General features: G+C 40.2%; 1 protein-coding gene across 1 annotated transcript; it reads left to right on the top strand.

Annotated features, from left to right (window-relative positions):
- The first annotated feature begins 1,794 nt into the window (after positions 1 to 1,794).
- Positions 1,795 to 6,447, top strand: LOC148349199 (aquaporin-11-like). Its single transcript, XM_088321599.1, has 3 exons — positions 1,795 to 2,508; positions 5,662 to 5,778; positions 5,845 to 6,447. The coding sequence occupies exons 1-3, from the start codon at positions 1,917 to 1,919 to the stop codon at positions 5,943 to 5,945; spliced, it is 810 nt and encodes a 269-aa protein (XP_088177725.1). The 5' UTR covers positions 1,795 to 1,916; the 3' UTR covers positions 5,946 to 6,447.
- Positions 6,448 to 11,048: the final 4,601 nt, after the last annotated feature.

Here is an 11,048-nt window from a genome sequence, read left to right as displayed (position 1 = left end):
GTTTTAGAAGAGTGTTTATCTAATCAAGTGGATTACTCGCTTGAATGATATGCAACTGGTTTGCTGACTCATGACCGGGTAAAACAGTACTAGTTTGGAAAGGTAATCAAGTTTGAAGACGTTTACACAAAAATAGTGCAACTTCCTTTTAAACCTAAGGAGTTAATGTTTCTTCACCATTTGTTTTTGTACATTTCTGTTATGAAAGTTAGTCTGGAATCGAGGAAATTGTTTCCCACCTGAAGCAAAGGAACTTATTTTACTTTGAAAAAAAAAACATTGACACACCAGTAAACCCACGAATAAAGTCATGGTCATTATTTTCAAGTGTTTAATATCAATTTATTAAAAAAGGCATGCCACAGAGTATATGATATTTTCAGGACCGTGTCATGCTGGATCAAAGAAGAAAAAAACCCATTAACTATCGTCAAAATAACAGCAAGAAAAAACAACTATCTGACAGCTTTTGCTGTTGGCACAGTCCTTGAATACAGGGTTCCTGATTAGTCAAGTGTGGGTGATGAAGAACAGATGTATGTGTAACGAGTATGATAATAACTTTTGTTTTATTGAAATTCCTGCTGAAATATGTTGTATAGTTTCTGTATAAGTGTCCTGCAATGATGAGTCCATCAGTGCCACCTGCTGGTATGGGGTAAGGTTTGGTTTGGCTTTTGACATGTGACCGGAAGGCGGGGTTTGTTGGCAGTCCAACAGCGAGCTGTCAACGGTAAGACACGGTTTCTTGGTGCTCCGAAAAAAAGTTCATTTTAAACATTAAAACCACAGCTGACAAATCTCTCAACGTGCACAGTAATGTGATTGATGTTGTCAAGCTGTTTGGATTTATTTTTGTTTTGTTTCTGTCGCCTTTTATGTTACCGGTAGTTTTGCCGGACGTTGCATGTTGTGCTAAAATGCTAATTCCCCTTATAGAGAGCCAGCAGAGAAGCTTACCACGTGTTGTGTTGCGACTCATTCATTTGCAGGTAAATTGTACCCGTTCTTTATACTCGTTATTGTTATTATTCTTATTTTCTCATATTTAATTAACCTATTATGCATGTTTTTGGAATGTGGGAGGAAACTGGAGTGCCCGGGGGAAACCCACGCCAGCACGGGGAGAACATGCAAACTCCACACAGGAGGTTTGATTTCATGACCTCAGAACTGTGCTGTCGATAGGGTGATGTTGGTTAAAATTCAGTTTAAAGAAAAATATGTTGAATTCATCGTAAACGTTAAAAAAAACACTATATGATCTCAAAGTTGCTACAGGTGAAGAAAAGAAAAGTAGTGCGTACAAGTATTGCATTTAAGAAAGAAATAACAGCAAAATATGAAGGAGGTGTGCGAGTGTCTGATCTTGCTAGGGAATACAGCAAGGCTTCTGCTGACCACCACAAAGATAAGAAATCCTATTCATAATTCTTTTCTTTATCCTTTTTTTTTATTTTTACACGTTCATGTTAGCCTTAATCTTCCGTTAATCTTCCGTACGAAAGATTACGATAACGCGGACATACGATTAGCCTGGGTTAGCTTTATGTTTACGTTAAACATTCAAGGTAAACATTCTGGGTGTTGGAACGGATTAAAACGATTTACATTATTTTTAATAGGAAAAATGATTTCGGTGATCAAACAGGGTTCTGGAACGGATTATGGTCGAGAACCGAGGTTCCACTGTATTTGAAATAAAGTTGTTTAGGGTTTTTTTAAAAGACCAGTTGAGAAACACTGCCATAAAAGCCAGTCTAAACCCTTTTACTTTGAAAGTCTTCGACTTCCGCTGTCCCGCGCCAAAGTACAACTACAGGGTCTAAAGTTTGCCATGCGTTGGAGGACGCTCTTCTAAGTTTTTCTGCGGCTCCTCGATGAGGGATCCCACGAGCTGACCACCGTCGGCGGCTATGGACGACGTGTGGGTGTCGGTGGCGGCGGTGGCGGCCGCGGTTCTCCTCAGCGAGCTGCTCCGACGCGCGGCCGCCGTCTACCTCCGAGGCACCGGCGCTCTTCTGGCCCTGGAGCTGGCTTCCACGTTCCAGCTGTGCGTGTGCACGCACGAACTGAAACTCCTCGGCGACTCGGTGCCACTGCAGCCGGCTTACGGCCTGACGCTCGGTTACGCCGTCACGGTGCTCCATTTGCTGTCTTTCCGCGGAGCTTCGTGCAGTCCTTGCGGCGTGCTGGAGCGCGCCGCGCGGGGGAGCTGCGGAGTTTGGTCGGCTTTGGTGCTGATAGCCGGGCAGTTCGGTGCCGGGTTGGCCGCGCGCGGCGCCGCCGCTTCGGTGTGGTCGCTGGGCTTGGCGGAGCACCACGTTCGGCACCGGCGCTTCGGTTTCAGGTGTTTCGATCCGCTCGGCGGAACCGTGCTGGAGGCCGCCGCCGTGGAACTCGGATCCGTTTTCGTCCTCCAGGCGGCGGCGCTAAATATGCACAAAGTGGACGGCAAACTGCGCGTCCCGCTTTTTGCTGCGCTCATTACCGTTTTAGTGTACGCAGGTGAGTTTTGGTCGCCATCTTAGTATGCAATTAACGCGTTATCGCAGCGAGTTTTGTAAATGCTTACCTGTCGAGCTCCAGGGCTCCATGCCCTTTCAAACTGTCGTATTTTCCCTTACAAAATACAAAATAATCTTACACCATTTTTTTTCAAACGTGTTTATTTATGTCGTTTAACATGTTATATTATACATGTGTTTTGTTATATCATATATATTGTTAATTAACATTTTGTTATGAGATACTGAGTTGCTCGACATGAATGAGGTTTATTACAAAAAAAAATTCAAAAATGAAGTCGCTTAGACGTTCACTGTAGAAGGAAAAAATACATGCAAATAGAATTAAGTAGAATTTTCTTATTCAAGTTATGAATTCATTTTCTGTATTAAATTATTGTTGGTAATATACTGATTAAAGGGATAACCACAAGGCTGTTTTTTTTTTCATTTTCTCCTTTTATACTTCCTTTTTTTCTTAACTTTATACAACATAATAATTCGTATTTTGGGTTGGGTAGGTTTACTTTAACTGGACTACTTTCAATTACTTTTGGATTACTCCAATACCAAATATGCTAGAAAAAAGACAAAAGAAACTAAATATGAATAAAATTACTACATTTTGTGCAGGCTTGAGGAGTAACGGAATACATGGAACGGCAAAAATGATGTTGGCGAGCTGTTTGGATTTATTTTCATTTTGTTTGTCGCATTTTATGTTAGTTTTGCCAGAGATCAAAGCCAGGAGAGAAAGCTTACCACGTGTTGTGAGTCATCATTTTATTCATATTTAGTTTCTTTTGTCTTTTATTAGCATATTTGGTATTGAAGTAATCCAAAAGTAATTGAAAGTAATCCAGTTAAAGTAACCCTACCCAACCCTGTTCGTAATATAATGCATCAATGCAAGTAGCCGTTTGAGAACCGGCTCTCTTTAATGAGTTGAGCCGAAAAATCAGATTCTCCAAAAGAGACGGACTTCCTTTCACTACATAACTACCACATGAAATCTGAGGTGGCAGATGCATGCGCACAGTAGCATCAAACCGCTCGCTTCGTTTGCAACGAAAACAAACAACACCGAGATAGAGGCTACCGCGACGAACGCGTTTGACTTGATCGATTTTCAATTTCGTGATAATCGGTGTATACCGGATGGTACCCATCATTGACAAATTTGCGTTTTTCCGCACAGATTTTCTCGTACGTCGTACACGTCTTAAAATGCATGATAAACATACTTTGTACGGCAAAAACGTACAGGTTGAAAGGTATGGATTGTTATTACAACTCTTGGGCGTAACCAGCCCGTTTTTGGGGGGTGCTCAAACACCTCCAAAATCAACCCGAGCACCCGCTAAATGTTAGCATTTTAAAAACTCTCTATTTGAAAGAACACTGTAGGCTTGAATATAACGTAAAACACTAACATATATTGAGAACAAAAAAATAACGCAGTGTCGGAAATACTCGTCCTCCTTGAAATGATTAGTCCATTTGATTCCTATAAAGACTCTCCCCGCTCCTCTTTTGCTCGGCTGGTGTCACTTGCGGCATAGCGGCAGAGTCTGTGGAAACTCCGATGTAATACATTGAGAGTATGTTATCATGGAAGCCCAAGAGCGCCAGAAATTTATAAAAAAAAAAAGTAACATTTAATTAATAAAAATGGCCTTAAAACGAACATTCAATCGATTAGAAACAGCATTTTAAAACCAAAATATTACATTTAAAATGTTACTATCATTAAATTTTACATGTTATATCATTTTAATGGAAATGAAAAAAAAAAAACTTTTAACAAGTCAGACACTCTGGGTGCTCGGCAACCTCTAAGCTCTGAACCTAAAATCGCCCGTCACAATTCCTCAGTGGCAAGCTGTGCATTTCACACCTAGGCCTTCAGTAGCGCTACGTCCGAATCAATTCATCCCTCAAAAACTATTTCATGGCTGTAAAACATTTACTGCAGCTGCAACTCAAACAATAACTACCTAATAAAATGGCAATATTGTTAGGAAAATAATAATATTTAGGTCACTAGAAATATTTTTTATCCGTGCACAAAATCCATCCTTCTTTCTTTCCTCAAGATTCTAATTACTCATGCATTTCAGTTCCGTCAAGAAGTTTGTTTCTATCACCATTAATAGGTAAGATCGGGCCTAAAAAAAATTCATCCAGACCTGACCTGAGTCGCGGGTATATAAACCCAAACCCGACGGATTAACTTGATTTGATAACAGAGCCCGAAATAATCACAAAGCTTTACTTCGGCTGTGCGTATTTCAGCGATGTGCAGCGAAAGGAAGCGAAAGTAAAACTGAATGAAATGGCACCGGAAAGAAAATCAAATTCTGCAGATTACAAGATGCAAATAGTGAAGGATTTCGCTGAAAAGCACAAAGAAGGTTTGTAAAGCTTGTAAGCTATTGGCAAGAAGCAGAAATGACATCCGATGTGAAGGAGGTGGAGACAAACTTTCAGAGACAAACCTGAAAAGACTCGTACAAAGGAGCCAAGATTTTTGCAACGCCTACTTTTCTTTTCTTTTTTTGTTAGCGCAAGATAAAATGTTGATTCTCGGAAAACATTTTGAGTTTTTTTTTAAGTCTGAAGCTTGAAATATCAGCAGAGTTGGGAAGGGTTACCCTAACTGGATTACTTTCAATGACTTTTGGATTACTCCAATACCAAATATGCTAATAAAAGACAAAAGAAACTAAATATGAATGAAATGACTCAATTTTGTGCAGGCTTGGGGAGTAACGGAATACATGGAACGGCAAAAATGATGTTGGCAAGCTGTTCAGATTTATTTTTATTTTGTTTCTGTCGCATTTTATGTTCGTTTTGCCGGAGATCAAAGAGAACAAAGCCAGGAGAGAAAGCTTACCACGTGTTGTGAGTCATCATTTTATTCATATTTAGTTTCTTTTGTCTTTTATTTGCATATTTGGCATTGGAGTAATCCAGTTTAAGTAACCCTACCCAACCCTGAAAATATGGCAAAATGTCAAAAGGTTTTAGGGTGGGGGGGGCGATACTTTTGCAAGGCACTGTACACAGCAGGTACTCTTGGTTTCGTACACTTTTATGAGGTAACATTTTGCAGCGGGGTAATCACTTTAAAGCTGTGTTTGTTTTTTAGCCGGCGGCATTTCAGGGGCCATGTTTAACCCCGTCCTGGCCTTCTCCGTCAACTTCCCCTGCAGCGGCCACACCTACCTCGAGTACTGCTTCATTTACTGGCTAGGTCCCGCCGCAGGTACGTTAAGCTAACACTTTGTTGACGTTTCTCGATTGGTCTTAGCATTTCTGTTTTGGCCCCCAGGCGCCGCCAGCTGCGTCCTCTTCTTGGAAAAAATCTTCCCCTTCCTCTCGGGGAAAAAAAACACTGGAAGAAACGTCACCCGCAAGCTTAAATCGCGCTAGGCTACCGTTAGCGCTTTTGTCATCCGACAGGTTTCGAGTGTTCAAATACCTGCCAAGTACTCCGGTTTTGCCGTAATGAGTACGGTTTTCTTTAACCCACTACGGTGTTACGGTTGGGTCACATGAACTACGGTTTTCCCTTTAAAAAAAAAAGAAAAATCGTAAAAACATTCCATAGCAAGATGGAGACAAAGTACCATTTCAAACAACGGCTATATCAGCACTGCAAGTCATGGAGTCTACCGGAGAAGTGCAGAAAATTGTGAAACCGAAACGAAAATGACAGTGCTTTCGTGAAGAATACAGTGGAACCTCTGTTCTCGACCATAATCTGTTCCAGAACCCTGTTCGAAAACCGATTTGTTCAATCACCGAAATCATTTTTCCCATTAAAAATAATGTAAATCGTTTTAATCCGTTCCAACACCCTGAATATTTACCTTGAATGTTTAACGTAAACATAAAGCTAACCCTGGCTAATCGTACGTTTGCGTTATCGTAATCTTCCGTACGAAAGATTACGCTAACATGAAGGTGTAAAAATAAAAAAATCAGGTCGTTTACAAGTCATTTAGCACCCGGGTCTCCACAACAAGTGGTGAGCGGTTCATTGGAAAGGGGACTCCGTTCCAACACCCTGAATGTTGGGCTCCGTTCCAACACCCTGAATGTTTACCTTGAATTTTTAACGTAAACATAAAGCTAACCCAGGCTAATCGTACGTTCGCGTTATCGTAATCTTCCGTACGAAAAATTACGCTAACATGAACGTGTAAAAATTAAAAAAAAAAGGATAAAGAAAAGAATTATGAGTAGGATTTCTTACCTTTGTGGTTGTCAGCAGAAGGCGCAGGTGGACGGTGGGGAGAGGATCACTCGCACACCTCCTTCATATTTTGCTATTATTTCTTTCTTAAATTCAATAGTTGTACGCACTACTTTTCTTTTTTCACCTGTAGCAACTTTGCTGCTTGCACTGACTTTCTTCGGAGGCATAATTAGGGGCTAAAACACTTGGTACACCTATATTAAAAGCGAAAGCAAAACGAAGCACGTCCGCACGCGATAACTACACCCGTACTCCGCTCAGCATGGCACCCTAGCGTACGCAGTCACGCATTACCGGATCCGAACTCCGATTTTTTGACCGAACAGCGAAGCAAGAATTTCTCGAAATTTTTGGTCGGACTCTGATTTGTTCGAACCGAGAGGCGTTCGAAAACCGAGGTTCCACTGTATTCCAAAGCTTTCCCTGGAGTAATTATCAGATGGATAAAAGGTGAAAATTAAACTGCACACTGTGTAGACAAGACTTTTCTGTGGGTCATGTAGGAATTAGCGACGTTAAAGACCACGTGGAAACGAAAAAACGCAAATCAAGTGCAAAAGACAGTAAGTCCAGCGGCAAAATCTCCACTTTTTTTGGTCACCCCTACCGATTCTTTGGACGTCATAAATGCTGAAGTGTTATTTACTGCGGTCATTGAACATGCTGTTCCAATCGCTATGGCCGACCACATAGGACCGCTATTCAGGAGAATGTTTCCCGATTCTAAGATCGCTAAAAAATATGCTTGTGGGAGAACGAAACTGCTTTTCAGCGAATAAAAATTGTGTTTGTTGCTTAAATATGTGCTGAAGTCAGTTAAGTGAAATGGAGAATTTATAAGATGAACAACATCCCCCCTAGTATGACAATTAAGGCAAAAAAATATTATTTTTTCTATAGCTCCCTCCCACGTGAATATCTCAGCGTGGTGTGTTGGTTCAGGTGTAAAACTGCATTCACTCAACTGTTAAAATAAACCAGTTTCAAAAATTCGATGTCAAACATGAGTCATTTCTTCCCTATTTGTGAATAAATCTGTTATGCTTCAGGAAAAAAAAACACTTGCAATGATTAAAACATGTACAGTAGGCTGAATGATAAAGTACAATACTGAAAAACTGTAGTAAGCTAACGATTTTAAGTTGAAATTCTTTTATAGATCAGGCCTGAGAACAGAAAGTCTGGATGCGGCCCCAGAGCCAAACTGAGTTTGATATCCCTGGTTTATGGAAATGTGTTCTAGTTAGTAAATGGTTTTATACATTTGACTATAAAGGATCTTACACGATTGACTACAAGTTACACGTATTCAGTTTAATGCAATAAAGATACTCACTGACTGTGCTTTAGTTCAATGTACAATAAAAGGTCTTTCTGTGTGAAATGCAAAATTTTTTGTTTAGTGCTTTTGATAACAGGACCCGTGAGTGTGCTGACGCAGAATGATCCAGACATCAAGGCGCTGTATTGTGGGATTGTTAAGCGCAGACAACTGCTTTGCACGCCCATGACGCCATCTTGCGGGGAGAAGTTAACCAATAAGAGAAAGCTAACGATTGCTGCAGACACATAGTCAATTGGAGAATAGTGGGATGTCTTTGCTTTGTTTGTTGAAATGTATAAATGATCTGGGGCAACTTGGCTGGGGGCCGTCTCCTGTTTACACTTAGATCTGTTTTTGGGAATAATAAACATCCGCCCCCGTGTGGAAATACCGGCTCCTGGTCATTTTCTCTCAAGAAACAAGCCCGCATAATTGTTAGATGAAAGTAGGTCGTCTTTGGTTAATTGAGTCAGATAACTAATTTGAACAATTTGGTAAACGGTACATTTTGATAGTTAAATCCCAACATTAACGACAAAGCTAGAAACTGGCCACATTTTTGTGTAAATAGGTCAAAAAAATGTCAATTTTACGTCTCAGTAGTTTAAAAAATTGGATGTTGGAGACCCTAATTGACAGTTTATTGCAGTTTTTAAGGTACCGTAATTTTCAGACTGTTAGCCACACGCAATGCATTTTTAAAAGAAAAAAAAACATTCAATTAGTATGGGAACACGATGCTACAGCTGTGAGAATGGGAGAATTAAGTTGGTTTCTAAATGTAAGATGGCCAGCACAAGGGGCACTCCAGAGTACGAGGATGCTGAATTTCTCCTCATGGGGATATTCTCCCATCCATATTGTTAGGAATTAAATATTAAAATGTGTACCGTTAACAGAATTGTTCGAATTAGTTATATGACTCCATTAACCACAACACAACCTGCATTCTCCTAAGAATGCACGCTCGTTTCTTGATGGGAAAAGATGGACAAGAATAGCCGACATTTTCACACGAGGGCAGATTTAAGCCCTTAAATAATTAAACTAAGTGAACTCCGTCGAATTAGTGTCGTTCGAGTCTCCGTCAAGCCTCCTCTCTCAATGTTCTGCCTTTCTTTCCTTCTCGACCCACATCTCTCCGCAAGCTGGTGTGCTGGCTCCTCCCATGGGCATGCCAGGAAAGGCCTCTCGCCTTGATGTCTGAAATGGTCAAAACATCCAGGGCCCCTCTGCGTCGAGAAGTGCTGATTATCTTATGAGCCCTTTGTCCCGATTCCCCCGCTGTTCCTGTAAACGTCATTCGCAACTAGGTTACATTGACCTCGCCCCACAGCTCAGCCAGTGAATATCTTTTGCATTTAAATATAATTTGTATTTGATTGTACAAATCCTTTATAGTCAAATGTGTAAAATCCTTCAATATAAAATACCCCAGCAGTGCTGTGTCATTGTGATTTTCGGGTAAAATGTTTTTCTGTTTTTTTAGCCATTGACTGAGTCAAATTAAGCCTACTTCCTTTTCACTTATCTTTATTCCCTTCTTTTTTTCTTCCTTCTTTCACACTTTCCTTCTATCCTACCTTCCTTCATTCCTTTTTTTTCTCCCTTTCTCACTTTTTATTTGTTATTGTCCTTCTTCCTTCACTCTTTCCTTCTTGCTTTCTTTCTCTTTTTCTTTCTGTTTCCCTTTCTGTCTTTCATCCTCTGTCTTTCTCTTCTTTCTACTTCCAATAATACACCTAGTAATAACATAGTAACAACACATTAAGTAGTACAAGTTACTTATAGAAATGCATAACAAACAGTGCCCTTTTCTCTAATAAGCAGCAAAAAGTGATGCTTAGGAAAGGTTGGTGATTGCCCAATTTTTTAACATTATTCACTACTTAAATATAAAGTGACCCTAAATAATAAGAATGTAAAAAAATCAGACTAAAAGCATTTTTATTATGACAAATGTACAAGATCTTAAGAAAAAACATGACCAAAAGGGGGCGGCGGTATTCAGCTTGGTTCTATACAGGATTTAGGAGCTCTCACATTCATTGAAAAGAAAACCACTCGTCTTTTTCATGAACGGTATTCCCATGCAATACTTTCCGAATGGGTAGGAATCCAATTTTCTCTGGAACACAGCGTGTCGTGATGATAATAATAATCGCAGAGACCCTCTCACCGACCCGCAAGGAAAATCTTTCGTCGAGCCCCCCGCAGTTTTGAAACCGTGTACTCTTATTTACATATTTAAAACTCCTTCAAAAAGGAAGACATTACCCACAGTCTCATGAGAACTTGCTTATTGGTCTAAGACGAGACGGATAAGATTTAAGAAGAAGAATATTGCAAATGAGGAGTTGGTAGCTTTTGAGGCTTTTACAGTGGCTTGCGAAACTATTTGCCCCCCTCTAACTTTGTGAGCTTTTGCCACATTTCAGACTTCAAACATAAAGATATAAAACTGTAAGCATCAACAATAAGTGGGACACAATCATGAAGTGGAACACACTTTATTGGATATTTTAAACTTTTAACAAATAAAAAAATCATTCAGCCCCATTGAGTTAATACTTTGTAGAGAAACTGATATTTTGGCCCATTCCTCCTTGCAAAACAGCTCGAGCTCAGTGAGGTTGGATGGAAAGCGTTTGTGAACAGCAGTTTTCAGTTCTTTCAACAGATTCTCAATTGGATTGAGGTCTGGACTTTGACTTGGCCATTCTGACACCTTGATATGTTTTTTCTGGTGAACCATTTCATTGTAGCTTTTGATTTATATTTCGGATCATTGTCTTATTGGAAGACAAAACTCCGTCCCAGTCTCAGGTCTTTTGCGGACTCCGTCAGGTTTTCTTCCAGAATGGTTCTGTATTTGGCTCCACCATGTTTGACAGTGGGGATTGTGTGTTGAGGGTAAAGAGCTGTGCTGCTTTTACACCAAACATAACGT

Source organism: Urocampus carinirostris, chromosome 17 (genome assembly GCF_059441175.1).
Source record: "Urocampus carinirostris isolate Australia breed hairy pipefish chromosome 17, RoL_Ucar_1.0, whole genome shotgun sequence".
Classification (NCBI taxonomy): domain Eukaryota; kingdom Metazoa; phylum Chordata; class Actinopteri; order Syngnathiformes; family Syngnathidae; genus Urocampus; species Urocampus carinirostris.
This window is presented reverse-complemented; position numbering and strand designations above follow the sequence as displayed.